This window comes from Dreissena polymorpha, chromosome 9 (genome assembly GCF_020536995.1).
Source record: "Dreissena polymorpha isolate Duluth1 chromosome 9, UMN_Dpol_1.0, whole genome shotgun sequence".
Lineage (NCBI taxonomy): Eukaryota > Metazoa > Mollusca > Bivalvia > Myida > Dreissenidae > Dreissena > Dreissena polymorpha.
The window spans coordinates 105,339,532-105,360,249 of NC_068363.1; the positions used below are offsets into that span (position 1 = coordinate 105,339,532).

General features: G+C 36.4%; 1 protein-coding gene across 2 annotated transcripts in view; it reads right to left on the reverse strand.

Moving 5' to 3' along the window:
• LOC127844085 (epithelial splicing regulatory protein 1-like) overlaps positions 1 to 20,376 on the reverse strand; it is a 31,687-nt gene extending 11,311 nt beyond the window's left edge. For both annotated transcript variants that reach the window (XM_052374054.1, XM_052374055.1), the window contains exons 1-8: positions 20,082 to 20,376; positions 17,162 to 17,305; positions 13,711 to 13,936; positions 6,460 to 6,549; positions 5,718 to 5,772; positions 4,133 to 4,243; positions 3,552 to 3,727; positions 2,574 to 2,668 (exon numbers count right to left, since the gene is read on the reverse strand). In XM_052374054.1, coding sequence (XP_052230014.1) covers positions 2,574 to 2,668; positions 3,552 to 3,727; positions 4,133 to 4,243; positions 5,718 to 5,772; positions 6,460 to 6,549; positions 13,711 to 13,936; positions 17,162 to 17,305; positions 20,082 to 20,234 — 1,050 coding nt within the window. In that variant the 5' untranslated portion in view covers positions 20,235 to 20,376. The remainder of the gene's footprint in view (positions 1 to 2,573; positions 2,669 to 3,551; positions 3,728 to 4,132; positions 4,244 to 5,717; positions 5,773 to 6,459; positions 6,550 to 13,710; positions 13,937 to 17,161; positions 17,306 to 20,081) is intronic.
• Positions 20,377 to 20,718: the final 342 nt, after the last annotated feature.

The window sequence follows — 20,718 nt, forward strand, 5'->3', positions numbered from 1 at the left end:
GCCTAACGTCTAAATTAATGGGTCATATATGATTGCGATGCTGACAGAGAAACAAATGTATGTTTCACCCTTTAAAAGTACAAAAATAATGTAAAATGTAAAAAAAAACATGTATCACTATTTATCCCTCTTCGTCTAGCCAAGCCATTATAGTAAGAAAGTTTTATATTATAATACATTGACTTTGAAATACATGCCATATAATTGTTTGACATTAATCAATTAAAAATTTGTGATAATATTGAACGACCTGAATTTAAAAAAAAACACGAGAATATCACACAGAAGTTGCTATTATAATATACACGCAATATAAATTTGGGCCGCGTCGAACGAAATTATGTAGTATGCCATATGCAGCCAGCGTAGCTCCTAAAAAGCCGGCGCAATTGCGCAGTCTGGTCAGGATCTACGCTTTCCGCTATAAAGTCACGAAAACTTTCGTGGTCGCATAAGAGGACACGGTAGCTCCTGACCACACTGCTCGACTTACAGGCTGGTATGGAGCTACGCTGGCCGCATATGGCATAAGACCTGTTTTCGAATGACGCGGGTCATTTAAAGTCACGTGGTATAACAACTAGCGTGAAAGTCTAGCAGAAAGCGCCACACAACAGATATATACCGCTTGCCACATAAGAGTCATTTAAAATATATAAATAAATGAAAAAAGGTAGTTGTGAAGTTATCGTATCTTTGATATTTCCTTGCTTCAATATTTTATTTTAATGAAAACGTATTAATACCCTGGCCTAATTATATAATGCACGATAGACATATAGTTGAAACTCAACGTGTAACGGCCTGTTTGAAGAAAACAAAACATGCAGGGATGCTTAATCTTTTTTATTTTTGTTGTTTACGGAGTATAGGTCACTTACAAATGAGGAAAGTTACTTGACCGTTTAAGCATCAATTACCAATGACATTTCGAGTTAAGAATTCGTTCCCAGTTAAGTCTCTATTCTACCACACAATATCAACACAATCATTTTCCCTAACGATAGACCGGTGTTATGGTTAATTAACATACATATTTCACCAAAATACATGTGTGCATATGAATGGAGACCCGAAATAACAGGACCCCTTTCTGCCGCCATGGTTTCCGTCACCATTTTATTCTTCCATGCAGAGAGTGGCAGAGTTAACACTAAAAGTGACGTCATTGCTGTTCAAATCGACGCCAAAGAAAGCCGTTATATTAACTGTCGAGCAAATAAATCCATTCTCTTATAATATGCTCATACGCGATTTTCTTTTTCACGGATGAAAAATATCAGAACGAACGAAATGACTTGTTATAGCATAAAACATACAAAAATGAACGTTCTGATTTTTAAATATTCTTCTACTGCTGAAAGGTTAATAAAAGATAAGTTTACAAACTAAATTTACAGATTTTCCAGCTATGGATGGACTATACTAGACAGAGAAATAACGGCTTTCTTTGGGCACAGTTATACACACTGACCAATCAATGCCTTGTACAGATTCTGAGTAACCGCTACCAAATGTATCTGAATTAATGGGAGGAACAGTTAAGAGACTATAATATATGGTAGAGTGTAGCCTGCTTATGCCTGGCCGGAAGGCGGGGCGCAACACCGTGCTAACGAAATAACGAGTTCTCGTTGGTTATATTTCTATAAATATATATGCGTATATCAAGTGACTGCTTCTAAAACCAGATTACTGGAAATAAAATAAAATGGCCGCAGAACCATCCCGATTTTGTTGGATGACGATCACCATTGTACCTGTGTGCACATGGCACACAAGTAACATTTGAAACAGCCCCACACCTCGGAATAGATCCTGCAAAATGATTGGCTGATCCAGTCACCTCATTACCATATCCAATATGGCGACCAAAGTTCTAGACCCATCCTGTACCACACTCCGAGTACCAAGTCATAAGACATGATTAAGCCTTCCCTAAACTTACCTCGTCAACGAGTAACATTAGTATGTTTTAGCAATCGTTTAGCTAACCATGATGTAACATGGTATCCCATTCGGCTGAAATTTTCAATACATCCGTGTCAAATACAGTGATATAGCTCGTCCATTTAAGTGACATCATGACCATTTAGATTTTATATTAAAACAAGGTGTATAGTCCTTTCTAAATAGGCTTTGAAATTTGAGAGGTTAAAAGACAAAATCATAATAGATAACTTATTTTTTGTACTGTATTGCAGTTTCAGTAAATACTTGCATTACGAATGTGTTTGTTAGTTTCTGTTTCACAGCTTAGGTTTTGTGTTTCAAAACGTTTTGGAACTTAACGCTCTTTGTAAAGCAAAATGGAGTTTGTTTGAGACCTTTGAAAATGAACCGTTCAAAATGATGAACTGGGGAATTATGTTTGAGCTTTTGTAAGTCACCTTAGGAAAAATTACAACTCATTCATTTCATTTCAGAGAGTTAAAACACAAAACTTACTCGTAATTACAACTAATGACAGTTTTGCTTAATCCGACTAGCGATATATAACGTGGGGGTAACAAGAATGGCTTTAATATATTGGTAACGGTAATGGTAATACTTTTCTATTTTTAGACACTTACCACTTGCTGAGTGGTTGCTGTAAAAGGCAGACCGCGCATGCGTATTATAACTTCCCCACCTCGAGACAAGAATGCCTGTGCTTCGGTATTACTTCCTGAAATGAAAATTATTGCATTAATAAGGAAGACATTGAAAGCTTTTAATTATTCTGGACGATTTTCTTTTAACTAAAGGATGAAAGAAGTGACTAAAAATATTTCCTATATTCCTAAAATTATCCTAAAATTATGTTACCGTGAACATGTAAAAATACATGTAAAAATACACACATTTGGTATGTTACAATACACACATTCGGTATGTTACAAGACGAGATGTTAAGAAGTCGCGCATATCATGATTTTCAAAATAGTGATACCCAAAGGCATCGCTATTGTTATACGTTCTTGTAAAGCCCTTTCGGCATAACAAGTCAATTTGACTTACAGTGTATAATGCGAGACTTGCTATTAGACATGATTTTTACCGGAATTTATGTACTGCTATGTTTCGCCGAATTGTCGTTTTTCAAGGAATAAAGCAATGAACGACGCTGAAACATGAATGCATAAAAGCACGACCGGAATATAGACTACCGGTAACTCCGGATTTCGCTTTAAATATTGTCTGTATTACACGCCATATCATATAATATCTGAACGAAATCATTGGTACAAATAAGAGGTCAGCGCAATGTGTCCCCGCGGAATATGATACTGATTTATCAAAAGGTGTGGAGATCCGGGTCCGTATACATCAAACAAGTCTTAGACTTAAGAATAAAGAATAGAATCAGAACCAAGAGAAAAATACGTCCAATATTTTTGTAAATGTTCTACACGTAGAATGATGTAGATAGATGATGTCACTGCAAAGTTTTACTCAAAATTTAAGCAATTCATGAATATTCCAATTTTAAGAATATTCTGTATAATTAGAATTTAGTATAAGAATTGTTTGGTGAATATGGGCCCGGATTACAGCTATTAGAAGGTTACCGCCGGCGACATTGAGAAAGTCCTTTCCTGTGGCCTTGTACACCTCGATATAGCGTTGGCCGATATGATGCTTGTGGCGTCTAATGGCGAGGTCCCGCATTTCTTGGTCGGTAAAGCGTACCAGCGCCTCTCCGTTACGGCGACCCTGGGGGCTCAGACAGAGCGCCACACCACCCCTGCAAAAGCGCCGACAGTGAACATTATAGTAAAGCGAGTGAACGCATACTGCTTTTTCAAACTACTTGTTCCAACTTACAATAAACTCACAATTATAATACTTATGAATAACACAATTAATTAACAGTTATTAGCATTAAGACCACTGTTTGTGAAACAAATATGTGCTTTTATGGAAATTTTGCTTATTTTAATTACCGTTATATGATTTCATTAATGTATACATTTAGACATGCATGTTATTGCATTTTAATGCCAACAACCTATTTGGCAAGGGTCTTCAACTTTTTGTACAGACATACAAACGGTTTTGTTGGCATAGACTGGATGAACATCGTTCTAACTGCAGTTACTATGAGGATTTACAGAAAATTCATATATGATCCATATGTTTCTTGACTTACTTCGCGATGTTGAGACCTTTAAAGAAGCGGGCGATGTCCTGATCAGACGATTGCCATGGTAACCCGCGGGCACGAACGACAACTTCGTCATCGACCACGTCACTCTTGCTACTGCAAACAACATAGCACGATGGCGTTAGTGGACAGGCAATCGCCTACCGGACAAGGTCAAGTACATGTATAATAAATATCATAAACATTTATTCATGTATGCAATATTGAAAGAGTTTGTGAATGAAATCTCCGGACTGTCCTCATAAGGTATGCATCTCTATAATAGTGGCGCTTTTATCTTCTATTATCTTCCAGTACATTGCGCATGTAATTTTCTAATGAAAAAAATCATCGGGGTATTGAAAAATTAAAAAAAACATTTGTGGAACAAAATTAAATACAAGTACATTGTATTTTAAAAAGAATTACATGCACTTATTTTGTTATTGACATACACATGCCGATGACAGTAACGCCTTCAAGTGAACAAATTAGTGCGAAATATAAAGGGGGACAACCACATATCTCGAAGGTATACAACCGTCACTTTTTATTCCAGAAGAAGCATTCTACCTGACAATAGTTTCAATGGTCAATTGTATAACGCCTAGTAACGTTTCATGCTAAAATGTCAACAAGTGCCGGAATATTTACATCTGTCACTTTCAATTAGGGCCCGGAGATAAAAGTTACGATACCGCATAATAGACACATTGTTACGTGTATTGACCGGTGTCTACCGAAGAATTAACCGGGAGATACCGTTGCGTGTTAAGATACACAACAAATTAATTTGATATTTCGTTAATTTTACCTCTTATCTTTTAATAACAGTGACATCATTTCAAACATCTGCCTCTGCAAACCTTGCTCAAAATTGTCCGAGTATCTCTTTAGAACGAATAGATAAAACTAAACCATCGTCAACATTATTTTCTATCATAATTGTGTAACTTGTTTGCCAAGTATAATTTGAACGCATTTGTCGACAGATTAGCAAAACGTAAACGTGAGCGTAATTGCTCTTTCGTTCAATATCAAATATATATGTTCACACATGTAATAAATCACTACATGGTTTTTAATTACCTTATAAATTGCATAAACCACAATAAAATATGTAAATCGTCTATTAACCATAATGAATCATGGAACAAAACATTAAAATTTACATTTTTATCAAGCAGTTATAAATAATAGCTTTCCAGTTGAATAAGTTTAATATAACATTTGATATGGATATGAATAACCTATCAATCATGAATACCGAGTCTCGACTGTGCGGTTGAGCAGTAGGGAGGCGGAAAACTACAACGGGCGAGGCATGGTCAGGGGTGATAACCCCAAAAAAAGGGTTAGGGTTTGGGTTAGTGTTTGGGGTCGGGTTAGGGTTAGGGTTGGGTTTAGGCTAACCCAAACCCTAACCCGACCCCTAACACTAACCCAAACCCTAACCCTCTAACCCCCCCCCCCCCCTTGCGCAATACCATACCATGCCTCGCTCGTTGTAGTTTTCCGCCTCCCTTGAGCAGTAAAGGCAATTGGAAAAAAGAATACACGCGGGAGGCTAAAGCTGCCGTATGTTGCTTACCATATTCCCGGTTCAAGACGTTCGTTGACATACTCGTGTTCACCGAATACATGACCTGCATAGAGAAAATCACATTATTAAATAAAACATATCATTATTCAATATCAACACATAATTGACGTATAACTGCAACCGCAATACAGGTCTTGAAATTTATTTAGCGGAACACTAAAACTTTTTAAATCGCAATAAAACAAAAATGCCGATCGTATGTTATGAATGGTTAAGATGTATGGTAAGAAAATACAGAGCACAGTGGCAATACGAACACGTAAAAGGTACATACTAGTATAATGAGCACCGAACAATACCTGAATAAAAACACATGTCCAAATAAGTGTTCCTTATTGGAACACAGAGTGCAACGGTCAATGCAGTATACATGTATACAAATATCGAAGCACAGAGCACATTGTAAATGTGTACAAGGGTCACATTTACTCTTGATCAGCAGCGGAATAATTGTATAAATCAATCTTGCTAATTCAGATGAAGGTTGGTAGTTGGATTTACATGATGATTAGGAATACATCGCGCTCTGAGAAAACGGGGATAAATGCATGTGCGTAAAGTGTCGTCCCATATTATCCTGTGCATTCCGCACAGGCTAATTAGGGACGACAATTTTCTCCTAAACTGGATTTCCGTGAAAGCGAAAAATGTCGCCCCTTATTAACCTGTGCGGACTGCTTATGCGTTAACCCCCATTTTAACCGAGCGAGGCACAAATCATGAAACTCACCGTCGACGACCAGTCTGTGAATAATGGCTGCCATCTCCTGGGTCTTCCTGATCCCGTACTCGACCGACTGATCCTCCTGCAAACCTAGATCTGATGTTACGGTCAAGGAACATACATTCATACATGTATATACGCGCACATGTTCATTGGTTTGATGCATACATATTTGTCCGAGCAATTTGCATATTAAGGGCCTCGTATCCGGATGATAAGCGTGAAAATGGTCGACTCTGACAAGAAAGATATGCGCCGAAAGGATAAGAACTATTACATAACTATATATTTATATGTAAATTCTGATTTGTTGTAAATATGCAAATACGATTAAGGCTTAACTTTGAAATGCCGTCGAGGCTAATACTGCTATAATCAGGAAAATTGTAAACTACAATGCGACATGCTTTGGAAACAAGCTGCAGCGTCCATATTAGTATACTAGTATTTGTGTGCATTGTTGCTGCTGAGTGTTATACCGACGGTGTTCTTTGTAGTTGTGTTGCTCAGTTATTGGTCTATTGGGTAGTGACTGCCATGGACCATGTTTGCCATTCTCGTTCTTCCATGCTACTCGAACGCGTAGCGTAATTCGCAAGTTTGTCAGGTATCTAAACCCAATTATGCCTATTGGACTCTCCCATCCTTTTAAATTGGATAGATTTATTTTAGAGATGTCTAGTATATTTATTTCGATTTTTTGAATATTTCTTACAGAAATTCCTTTAAGCAAACAGCGCAGAACCTGATGAGACGCCGCATCATGCGGCGTCTCATCTGGGTCTACGCTGTTTGCCAATGCCTTTTTCTAAACGCTAGGCATACGTGGGTTAATCTTATTCCTGGCCAGCATTACAAAATTAAGTCATTAGCTAAGAGATAAAAAAGAAAGAGTTGTCCTTGGGCGGATTGTTAAAATCGTCAGATTCAAGATGACAGGGTGTGTCGTACATTTCATACCGACACCCCTTTCGTTCTCTGAGTGACGTATTGCTTTTGCAAGAAGATCAGATACGTTTGTACTTGGCCGCAAACTGTTTAGGTGAATATACAAACACCGTGTCCGTAGGCCATACTGACCTGTCAACATTTATTAATCATTTGTTTTTGTTTTTGAGGTGAAAGATTCATGTGGTATCGTAAGCAAATTCAGCGTGAAGTTTAACGAGGTGTGCAAATTGAATTTGGAAGTTTAATGTAGTGATAAACATGTATTTTCGTATATGTGTAATGGTTGACTAAATCGTGACGTGTGTAAATTCAAAACGCTACAATTATATTAATGGATTTAAAAAAAAATCATCTATAGGAAAAATATACTTTTTAACCCTTGTCAAGGTTTAAGTTTGCAAATAAGAAGAATTGTTGCAAAAACTGTTAATTCTGTATTGATTATCAGACGTATATTAATACCATTGGTCGTGGATCTAAGCGATTAAGTAACGATATCAGTTCTAAAATGCAGACTACAATAAAATCAGCCGACTGTAACGTCACCAAATTAACACTCCAAAACTGTATACGGAGCTATTATGCATACAAATCACAACTAAAACAATGGGACATTATGCCCATGCATGAATAAATAATAATGTGTTACACCGAGACATACACTAGTCTAACCAAGCACAAAGACGATAGATTAGTACCACGTAAACTTGTTAACACGAGTTCAAAATGAGAATAATTATTTTCGAAATATTTTGCGAAGTCAGAAAATTGCTTTACAAATGTCAAAGATAACGATCGGACTCTTCTCCAAATGGGTTTAAACGAAAATAAGAACAAAGCCAAGAATGTTGATAAGAATAACGAGAACAAAGCACGTAAAGCTCAAATATACAAGTGTTGACAAGGGACGAACTAGAAACAAACGACACACAATGCTGAATAGGAGAGACAAAACCCGGCACTAACAATGACCATACAGTCGGTCACAGATCTCTGGGTTAGGATCGCCATTTTCTTCTTTAATCATTACTATCATATCTATCATTTTTAAAAGATATCTCAACACCCTGTCACCGAATCTTTTTGGTCGTTGATTTAAAGAATCCGTATTTTGTAAAGACTATTTACTTTGAATACGATTTGTATACTTTTTTTGATTAAGCGCCATACATGCAGATATTTTTTATTGATGTAGTTAAATTAGACCCTGGGAATGTTCTACCGATCCCAATCGGCGAGGAAACGAAATACAGACTCTCAAATTGAGCCTAGTTCTGCAAAAATTGGACTAAATGCATGTGCTTAAAGTTTCGTCCCAGATAAGCTTTTGCAGGCCGCTTCCGACAACACTTTCCGGGTTATGGAATGTTAGTAAAGTAGGGACTTCTTTAAACATAATTTCCATAAAAGCAGAAAGTGTCGTCACTGATTAGCCTGTGCGGACTGAACAGCCTAATCTGTGACGACACTTTACTCACATGCATTAAGGCCAGTTTTCCCAGAACGAGGCTAAAATAATAAATGACGCTTTTAACAGATAAATAATTACAAAAACATGAGTAACGAAGCAAAGTAATTTTACTTCAAAATGAAGTTGTTAACTTCAAAGTTTCATGCTTAAACCCAAAAATTATTTGACATTAAAATTTGTTTCCGTATTAGACAGGAAATTAATAAATCAATACAGTTGAAAATCTTCCTGGTGAATTTTATGATTGACAGTTATAAATCTCTATATATCGTAGTGATGGTCTGAGAAATTAAAGAAACTCCAAACGAAAGCATATCAGCATAATCATCAAAGGACCGCTGTTTAAAATAAAAATAATTTACAACCTGAGCACTGCATGCTAATTATCTAATTAACATTAAATACAATGGCGGTGTGATGGCGTTACATCAAAGGATCCGACGGTACGATACTGAGGCAGAGGTTGTCAGTCAATGATGACAAGGGGGCGGGGCGAATGAGGGAGCTATGTTTGAGTGACTGACAGTCAAGCAGGAAGACTTGCATTCCCGGATGGAATTTAAGATATTTTAGCAAACAATACAATAGTTCCGAGAATACTATCAAAATATTAAAGTGAGAACCGTGTCGCGTAGAGAATCTTGATAAGTTGCATGTTGCTTTCTGTAAAAGCATCTCTCTCGATCAGTAACAACAGGCTAAAAGTAACAGCTCGAAGTACAATTATCATTCCTTGCTATAAAAGCATTCTAGTTTACGAATTAAAAAGTTTCCATAAATTAGCACCCTCATTAGTGAGCCACTGATTACGCCCAATCGGTTATATCTGACCAGCAACCTCTTTTGAAAATGAACCCGGGCTCAACATTTATAACGCCAGAGACATCCGCATAAACGCATAGTTCACATTGTCGGCATAAACGCATAGTTCACATTGTCGGATTCTTCGTCCAATTACACTCTGGATGAATTCAGAGAATATTTCGGAAGAGAATTTTCTAGAAATTATGTTTGTACTCATTGTGACAAGTGTCAATAATGTTTTCTATTCACATTCAAATGTTATCTCTTTGCCAAATTGAGATGCAGATAAGACTCGAGATGACGTCTGCGTGCCAAGATATCCAGAGAAGGGGGACAGAAACGGAACGAGGAGTCACGCCGTGTGAGAAAGTTTAGTTGTAGTATCTTAACCCCTTCCCCATACGAAGCAAAGTGTAAATAGCCATGTGCAAACAGCATAAAACCAGAACACCCTGCGAGTAACTCACAGTCTGTTCAGGTTTTATGCTGTTTGCTGCTCATCAGTATCTAAGGGAAAGGAATGAAACACTTAAAACTTGGATCTAGTAAGAACGGCCTTTAATTAAATTCAAATTTCTAAAGGACTAAAATTGCGTTAAAACGTATCTTAGTGGTAAAGGGTTAAACTATGTTTCAAATGAGGAAGTCGACACAGTAGTTTCCTCGTTTCAGTTTAGTAGTTCATTGAGAGTTTTCAGGTAACTAACTTCAGCCGTATGCGAGCATTTACCTTCAAAGAACGACAACATGGAATACAGAGAGATATGGCCCTTATACGAATATGAATATTTTACGAAATTAGAGCGTTACCTTGAATGACTTCGTAAAGAAAATTGTAAACTGTTGAAATGACCATGGACAAATGTTAAGAATTAAGACCTTTCCTAAAAACCGCGTCTAAATTCTTTCCACGAATTTCAATTAATTATAGCATCTCTTATAATAACGTACAATGCTTTCGTAGACTCAAAGAACATACGCTAAAAGCGTTCAATTAGTCATTACTTTTTTCATTACGTGATATTATTGTGTGGCATTTCTCAATGTATTTTACACTAAATATCGATACATCTAAATTGTCCGTTTTAATCCGCATTCAATATCAGCTTATATGATAAGAGCTACTAAGCGATGTATCTATCTCAGCTAATGACACGGTTCCTGCTGCTACCAACAAGCGATAGGGCCAAAGATCATTAGAGAAGAATCGAACCAACAAAGTGATTTTGATCAAACCGATTGAGAATCAATAGCCAACTTAATCTGTACACCATTCATCCCCATAAATACAGTACGTGCCACATCTGTAAGCCTTTCACATCTAATCCCTGTATACACGCGGAGAATTTAAGATTTCTTCATCTCTATTATTCAGAGAGGCGGTCGTTTCGGGGATGTAAATCGCATATCATGCGGGCTTTTGTCGATATATTAACACGTGTGACCAAGGCTTACTTAAAAGAAGTCGCATGTTAAGAGGGAATTTTACAGGAAGCTGCGCCACTTTATTTGACATTTAAGCCTCGTTGTGGGAAAACTTGGCTTTATGCCTGTGCGTCAAGAGTCATCCCGGGTTAGCCTGTGCAGTACTTGAAGGACAATGAGGGAGAGCACTTTCCGCCTAAACTTGATTTTCGCTAAGAAGACACTTCTTTGAAACAAAACAACAAATCCCATGAAGGCAGAAAGAGTCGTTCCTGAATAGCCTGTGCGGATTTCAAAGGTCTATGTGGGACGACACTTTACGCACAGTCGTTAAGCCCCATTTTCTCATAACGAGGCTGATGTGTACGATGCCTCGTCGACGTTTCCGTGAAGCAACTGAGGTTACACGCTAATAAAACGTACGTTACTGTGTTGCGCCACAAAAAAAGAGACCTTCTGTTATAAAATGTTTTGCATTAGCATTCGCATACTCAAAACATTATACCCAGCAAAGAATGAATATGTTACTTAAACAAAGTAGTTACTATACATGCTATTGAAAGTTGAAATGAACAAACTTTTTAATTTCTTTGTGACAAACTTGACAACAAAAATACCATGGGATATTTTCATAACAATCGTATAGTTTTCACCGGCGTTTCTCACTCCAATGGATTTCAAAGTGTTTCACCATAATCAATTTACCAGATCAGTAAAACCGAGCTATATCAACCTAAAATTGGCTCGCTTTGGAATGTGAGGGGAGATGGGTCGTTTTCACTTCAGTAATTAATTAAACAAAAACGTATTACTGGTTTAGTTATTTTCTTATTTCATACTTCGTAATGTCAGTCTATGCCATAAAAGGTTGTTCATACCGCTGGGAAGATTTCTATCTTGTTTTCGCTTAGTTTCACTATCATGGTTTACCCCCATGTTTTGTTTTTGTGCAAGGAATCCTAGAGTATATAAAAGGCAACCGATTTTCTTACACCGGTCTTTGTTTCTTTATTGTCCGGGGTGGCTTAATTTCAAAGGAAGGAATAGTTGCGTTACTAACCCTGACACTGTTATCGCCTCGCGATCGTGTAACAAGAGTGCTCTAAATATCGTCACCAGCAAATCTCTAATACATTTAAAACAAAACAATTGAAGAATGTACAGTCATAACAACAAAATAACCACAACTAAGCCATCAAGTATTTAGCTTTCCATAAGTGGTTCTAAATTACCTAATTTGCTGACTATAGAAACAATATATGAAAGCTTCGTAAACTGTTTCAGTTGTTCAGGAAAAATTAGCCCGTCGCGTGAATAATTATTAGTAATTACTAACTTGCATTTGTATAACAGAAGGTTACATGTGTTTCATACTTCTACAAAGACAATTTTCATTCCATGATCATTAGAAATATATCCAGACAATGCAGTAGGTAATGACATTCCGAATTGCGTTCGAAGACACAATAAATAACAAAAGAAAACTTGTTCAATACCCCGAGACCAACAAAGCGATGTCAAAACCACCATGGAACTATAATAACAACGATAAGCAAAATGAGTGAAAACTGTCCCAGCTATTAGTCACGAAGACAAAGGTATCTCCCAAGATAAGAAGTATCGTCCTATGACAGGTGACAAACATCCTAAGTGAGGGAGAAGACAGGGGGACAATGCGGTACATGAAAGGGCAAAACACGGTGAATCATACGTGACAGTGAAAAGACGCGGCGCTAAATGAAGTTTGCTTGAAAACTTGACACAACGTGTCCCCCGACGAACGGTAGGAACGATCATATTGATCTTTCTGGGTGTTCGGCACCAAACGTATGCAGTACAAATGCTTATGACTAAAAACACGTATTCCATCGAACACACTCATTACCAACATCATTGTATACATGTAAATCTTGATAAATTATACGAAGTAGTACTATTTGATTGTTCTGTGGTAGTTGTTTTTCTCTTCTTACATAAAGCTAACCCTGTTGATTGAACAACAGATCAGTAAACTGGTTCTAAGTATACAACATTACCCATTAGCGTCTAGAAAAAAGGCCTTGGCAAACAGCGTAGACCCGGATGAGACGCCGCATGACGCATGATGCGGCGTCTCATCAGGGTCTGCGCTGTTTGCGGAATTTATGTAAGAAATATTCTAAATATAGAAATCAACATACTAGACATCCCTAATTTTGGAAATAAATTGATTCAATTTAGAAGGATGGGAGAGTCCACTAGGCATAAATGGGTTAATAACTATCGCATAAGGAGATAACGTAGCAGGTACTGTCTGGAGCAACTATGCACAACGTAGAGTGAGCATTTAACCGCGATATTTTATTATTTCAGTAATGGATAATTTACCCAGAGGGCCATAGTGTCGTGTACGGTTGAGATAATAGCAATAAACGTTAATCATAAGCCTTTAAGCGAAACCCACAAATATGAATTTCTTACCTTGTTTCTTGAACCAAAAACAAGAAGAAACTTATTTTGAGCTAAAAATGGTTATTCCGTTCAAACTCGTTAGAACGCTGTTGCAATTTTTACCCTCTTGCGCATGAAACTGCTTCTGTTACCATGGTTTCAAACACAAAGGATACAGTCTAACATAGTCTTGATGCCAGTTATATTGTCCGCCTTGTAAAATTTCTTAAATTCCTTTCTAACGTCAAAGTAGGAGTACAAGTATTGCGGGATGTTCACGTTCTTCGTGCCACATTCCGGATGTAGGACCTGCCGGATATGTGTCGGTCCGTCGGTGGCCAGACAAAAGGACTTGCCGCCGTGGTCGGGATGGACACCCTTCGAGACTAGGAACCGATCGAACTGCAACAACAGAAGAAAAGAAATTTGTTGATTGGTAAGCCGTGTGGCGGAAAAGAAATCCCCCAAAATTTATTGAGTACCTCGGCTAAACCTTTATTTCGCACATATCTTGTGGAAAAATGAAAGAAATATAACCTAATTTAATAAAGGATATTAAATGAAAGATATCTTCAAATACTATTTTCATCATTGTTTCTATATATAGTTAACAGTTAATTGTGCGAATGTAATCGATGCAGCAAAAATGATCGAACAATTATTCTTGAACACCAAAATAAAAGGTTGGGGTCTACAATAAAAAAGTAGAGACGGTCGTCTGTTTGGAAACAAATATCAGTTTAACGTCTAAAAATAGGCAAGGTGCACGTTAGATAATGATTCAGTTACTGTAGTGTGCGCCGCGGATAGCGAATACAATTGTACATTCATAACGACTAGGGCCGAGAAGTAAGGGTTTCTGTATAAAAACACATGATACAGACTATTATACAATGATGCATCGATGCTTTAAATGATGCTAACTAAAGTAATGTAGCTAATATGTTTCGTATTTTCTCTGAAATGACAAGGAGACTATTACACGTACAACACACGACGATGAGGCGCGACAAGCTCATAATTGCCGAAGCTATGTATCCGGTTCATGCAAAACGTCCACACATTAAAAGTTATGCACCGGTAATCATATTAATTTAATGAGCAAGATATTTCCAGAAGCACAACGCTCGCAAACAAGTTAGCACTTAATGCGAGAGGTTGACATTTAATAGAACAAGGGAAATGTAACGTGTGGGGGGGGCGGGGGGGGGGGGGGGGGTAAAGGCATGGGGGGGGGATGGGGAAATTGAGGTTACTCCAATCCTCAAAAGTCGATTTGTTTACATCCATTTAGAGTGTATTAGTTTGGTGGTGGATTTCGAAACTAACGGAAAATTAAAAAAAACCTTACATATTATATTGTACATAAAAAATGTGTGTATATTCATTCACATACATTCGTGTACTGTCTTAATTTTTTCGCATGGGTTACCATATATACGCAGAGTATACTGATCACATGGTGTTTATAGTGCTTAGGTAAATAACGTTGTAATATTTAATATTGTAACCTTGTAATGAAAATAAAACAATAAACCATTTTAATTAAACATCTTTAGGCTTTTCCTTTGTACTTTCTTGCATAAACGAAACACGTTTACACATAAATTCACTGACAAAACATTTCGTTAGTGTTAACATTTCTATTTGGGGTTATAAACACAAAGAAAAAATACTTTGTTCAAAGTAGGCAATATTTTTGTGAAAAGAACAAATGTTTTCATTTTCTTATCGGATTATCGTTTTGTCGCCTGAAACTTTTCAAATAACTTGTAATTCTGGAATAAATTTGATCAAGAGAAAAATGTCGTTCGTTTACATATGGACTTTCTTAAATCCGCCTGCGTTAAATTTTCGGACCATAACATTATTCGCATCAAAATATTTCCTTTATAAGCTGTATTCATGAATGCAATGTTTATGTGACAAATTAAGGGATCAGGGATATTACGAGTTTTAATCACAAGAAGGTCGAACTTTACAAAGATGTTTTCAAAATCGATCAAACTGTATTGACTGAACATAACAATTTACGCGAATTTCATGTTTGCTTGAAAAATGTAAAATTGTCTTTCCCTCTCAAGGCAACATAAACCAATACGAGATAATATTCCAGTTATATTTAAAAGAAATGGCATAAAATAATGAAGAAAATATTAATCCTTTTAGAACTAAGTTTTCCCAGAGCTGATTGACACACTATTGAAAAGAATTTGAAACTGTTATAAGAGCTTTGCAATAAGTCGTTATATACATGCACGCATATTTCACTGGAATCTATTTGTCACCATTCAGCATAATTTTAGATGTCGTTATTGGCAACAAATTGACTGTAATGAATTAATAAAATGAAATATAATTAATTAAAAGCAAGAGCTCAAATAGTTAGTTCTTTTACTGTATATATGTAAATGCACATCTTTTGCAGGCGACATTTGTAAAACAGCGGTCGACACCTGTGACCGGAAATATCCGAAACTGGCGCCATCTGGAATCAAAGGAACCTTCGAAAAGCGATCCTAACACCAATGGTCATATACTTTCAGCAGGTTTTGTTATCGACCAAATTGTGTTGCTATAGGCAGACAATGTTGAAAGAGTAGATTACGCATACTGAACGCCGCTGATTCACAGGAAGGCGACTTCGACATGGCAACAGACGGAAAGCTGTTACTTCGGTGTTTGAGTTCGAACAACGCTTTGGTAACACGTGCAGACATGTACACACATTATTCAATGATTTATGAACGTATGAAGCGGCGAAAATACATGTTCAGAATAATAATATGTTCACTTTGATATTGAGACCATAAAGTGTTTCCTTTAAAGCGGATATATACGATTTCGATGCCATCAATTTAATTTTGCAATCTTAAACTTAAAAACGAATGTAAACGAAAAATGTTACATACAATTAATTAACAGACTTTCTATTATATCATCAATGAATTATTGTTTTCTTTAATAAAATGTCTTACGAACAAGTTTGCGCCGATACCGAAACATTAACTCTTTTTTGTTCCAGAGAAAAAAGTCTATGTGTAGAAGGAACAATCTTGCAAAGACTAATGAGTATTTCCTAATAGCGAACGTGTCCTGTGATCATGAATGAGTTTAATGCTGTTAAGTGCTCACGTATGTGTAATTGAATAAAACTATATGTGTTTATATAACGTTATTACGTATTGTGAATTTTTATTCTAGTGTTTTATTTATTAACGTTATATTTGTCTTGAAAAAAAAGAAGAAAAGGTAACAGAAAAGGAACACGGAGGAATTCGCAACATTGGGATTGGAAAATAAATGATGTATTGTTGCGTTAAACCAGACAGGAAAACCAGACAGTCACGTTAATGTTGCTTTTTATCCAATATTTTATTTTAGTATAGTATAGTAAGTGTTAATTTTCCCACATGATCTTAAAAACCAGCAACAGTCATTCATCCGGATTTCGTACTTTATTTAAAAGGCATCTGCCTTCTTAATAAATATGTTTGATGTCGCTACCTGACTCTTGAGGGGTTTTATTAATCGATTTAGAGCTTTAGAGAAACAATTTAATAGAATATCCACTAAGGTGACGCTTAAATTTAAAAACCTATTTCAAAGAGGATGTTGGCCTCTCACCTCTTCGAGGGCGTGGTCTAGCGGGTGGGCATTCTTGATGACCTCCTCGTCAAGTCCCGTCTCCAGTCGGCATTCCTCGGTAATCACCGTCTCGGAAAGCTCACTCGGGGTCGGCCGGACATAGTGCTGCTGCACCGCCACGACCTGCAGCAGACGAAGGACATGGTTGCACACCACTAACATTCTCATATAATAAGTACTTATCACATCGTGTTAATTTATGCCTTACTTATCACAATGTCTAAGCCTCATTTATGTGTATTTATAACAAAAGTACGTGTATTTACAATGCAATTGAATTTCTGGGTAGATTGATGGATGGACGGACAGACGAACGCACGGGCGAATGTTTAAATGGCCGAACAAAGGGACAAACTGGCTTTCTATATATTAACTAGCACATACTTGAGTACAATATGTCATAGGTTTTTAATAAAAATACGTGTATAAAGGCCTCACAATTTTCAAAGCATCATTTAAAATAAAAACATAATTATCAACGTCATCAGGTTATAAATCGAACGGAAAAATGTCAACGTTAGAAGATGTTACCATGTTGTAGTCATGTGTGCGTTGTTTTATACAAACGACTCATTATAAAGGCAGACTGTATATATGAGGCCTGCGGGCATTGGTACATCCATCACTGGGACAGGTTTATAGTGTACACCGGCGTTCATGTATGTAGTGTGACTTGTCTAAATCGCATACTAATTACTGAACACGAATTGAAATCGTTTAAAAAATCGTATATGTTCGTGGTTATTGATAATATTTCCGCCCTGAATTGTAAGAATTCAACATGTTGTTTTTAAACTTAACTTTCATGGACATCAATAGGGTATCCCCAAATCTGAAGTACGTTTTTTATACTTTATATTCCCTATTTGAATAAAAATATCCCTGATTAAATTTCCGCTAAGAAACAAGACATTCGTGATTCAAAACACACTTCCTACCAAAATCTACAGACTGCCCTTAACACTGTATATACAGCAAACAAATAAAAACATAGAAATTAACAATTATATTAGTTTATTACTACCGCAACAGAAAATGAAACCTTATTGAAAAGCTGCAGTGCATCTCAGTCCGTTTTCGTTATAACATTAGCATGCTGCATGTGAACTTAAAAATAATTCTTGTTCAGTGAAATGAACGTATCTTAAAAGAACACTGTATGATATGTCAATAATCACGACTTTCTCGACAAAATCCACAAATGTGTTAGAAATTGTGTAATTACTACGCGACCTTTCAGCGAGACACGATATTCAGAGGGTTATACTAATTTGGTAAAATTAACCCATTTATACAGTAGCGATTTCTCTCATTCGCTCATAAATGTCAACACAGGCTATACGCGAGTTAAGAGACGTATACACGCATTATAAAGATAAGAATGTTATGAAATTAATACAGGTTAACAAATTTAATAAACGAAACACGGTGAGTACACTACAATTAAATACAGGACAGCTATTACACTTTTTCAATCAGTTAATCATCGACAAAAAATTGTCAACAAATTATGGCGTATTAAATTACCGTCACTTTGTTAGACCTTATGTTGCGAGTAGCGTGTAAGCGTGTACCTCATAAGCAAGGTGGGACTTCAAATGCCTAATAGTTGTACAAATATGGCAGATAAAGCTTGATCCGAATTTTTCAAAGATAAAATAAAGAGGTTTTAGGATAAACCCCTTTCTGCATAGTTGTGTCTCTACCATGGTACAAGCGCGTTGAATAAATCTAAATTTTCGATTTAAATGAATGTACCATATGGTTGGTCATGTCAGTGAGACCATGAAATTCGCAAAATTACATCCAAATGGTGTACTCCCACGTTTTGAAACAGAGATTGTAGGTAATAAACTGGATGGTTTAAAAATTAAAACTACTGAACTTATGGTTTAACTCGTTGTAAATGCAGACTTGTATGCAGCAGAAATATGACAAATGTGTGTATTTCACGTCCTAGCAAAGAAAGTGATTCAAATAAATATATTCAAGAATGGGTGTTCATTCGGGACACGTGTATTAGATAACGCTATTAAAGGGATCTTTTCACGCTTTGGTTAATTGACAAAATTGAAAAAAGTTGTTTCAGATTCGTAAGTTTTCGTTTTAGTTATGATATTTGTGAGGAAACAGTAATACTGAACATTAACCATGCTCTTATATAGCCATTATATGCATCTTTTGACGATTTTAAAACCTAAAATTTATAAAGCGTTGCAACGCGAAACGATTGAATAATTTGGAGAGTTCTGTTTTTGTCGTTAAATTTTGTGAAACTACGAAGATTGCTTATATAAGGTATAAAATACGTACAAATGTGTACTCGGCGGAATAGATTAGTAGGCTAAAGCGTTTTTACTTCAGGACTCTGGCAGGACTCCAGGGGTCACTGGTTCGAAACCTGCTCCGGGCAATGTTATTTTCCTTTTTTAATTTTTTTCTTGATTTTTTAGTGGAGCTTTTACGATCCAATGTTTACATTTATCAATATAAAGCATTTAATGAATAAGTTAAAAAAATGCCAAAATGTGTGAAAAGGCCCCTTTAAAGTACAGTGCGTGCACAATTAGAAAGTGCAAATTTAAGTGAGCGTGATATATTTTCCCTCGCATCCCTTAAAAGGGCATTATTGCGTGCACGGTTCACATGTACTCATATAGTATTGTAAACCTGAGCCTTATATTAGCAATACTTGATAGTCAAATACTTCAGTAATATATAATATTATTTATTGCAAACTGAAAATGGCTATTATTATTCTTATTATTATAAGCATGGTTATTATTATTAAGATTCAAGCTCATTTCTTGCAATCACATCGATACAAATTTAAATAAGGCAAACCAATATATCCATGCAAGAACATAATTAAAAACAACAAAACCCATTATAAACTTACCTTATTATTTGGCAGGTCGTATAAAAGGTACACAAACAACACTACTTGTTCCTCGTCCACGCCTAAATCATCCCCATTTTTACCCGCGGTCGCACAAAATAACACGACCAAATAAGAAGAGTTTGTCATACTGTTTATTTCTTCAATTTTCATTTCCGTGTATCTATTTTTTAGTTAAAAATCCACCATATAAACCGAGCACATGTAGTTATGTGCTAACTGTGTAAATACTGTAAAGTAAATGTTTTGTTATTCGTCACTCCATGTGAAGATATCCTATGCCTTTTACCGTCAAAATGCGACACGAGTTCTTATTGGTCCGTGTCATGAACGTGGCGATAAAAATAGAGGGTCGCCGCAGGATCTCTAATTATAGTCTGGCGATTGTACAGGTAAATCTGTCAGGTGTAGCGAAAGAGAACTTGATTGACAAATAATGTTTTGCTGATCATAAACGGACCGTAAAGATAAGTGAAAAGATGCGCTATCTTGCTTTTAACAGGATATGTTGATTGCATCAAGAGATGACAGATTTAGAAAGCGATAATTATGTAATAATATAACAGAAATATCATTATCAGCAAAATGAAAGTAGGCGTAAATCACGGACATTTAAATACTGTGCATGCGCAGTCAT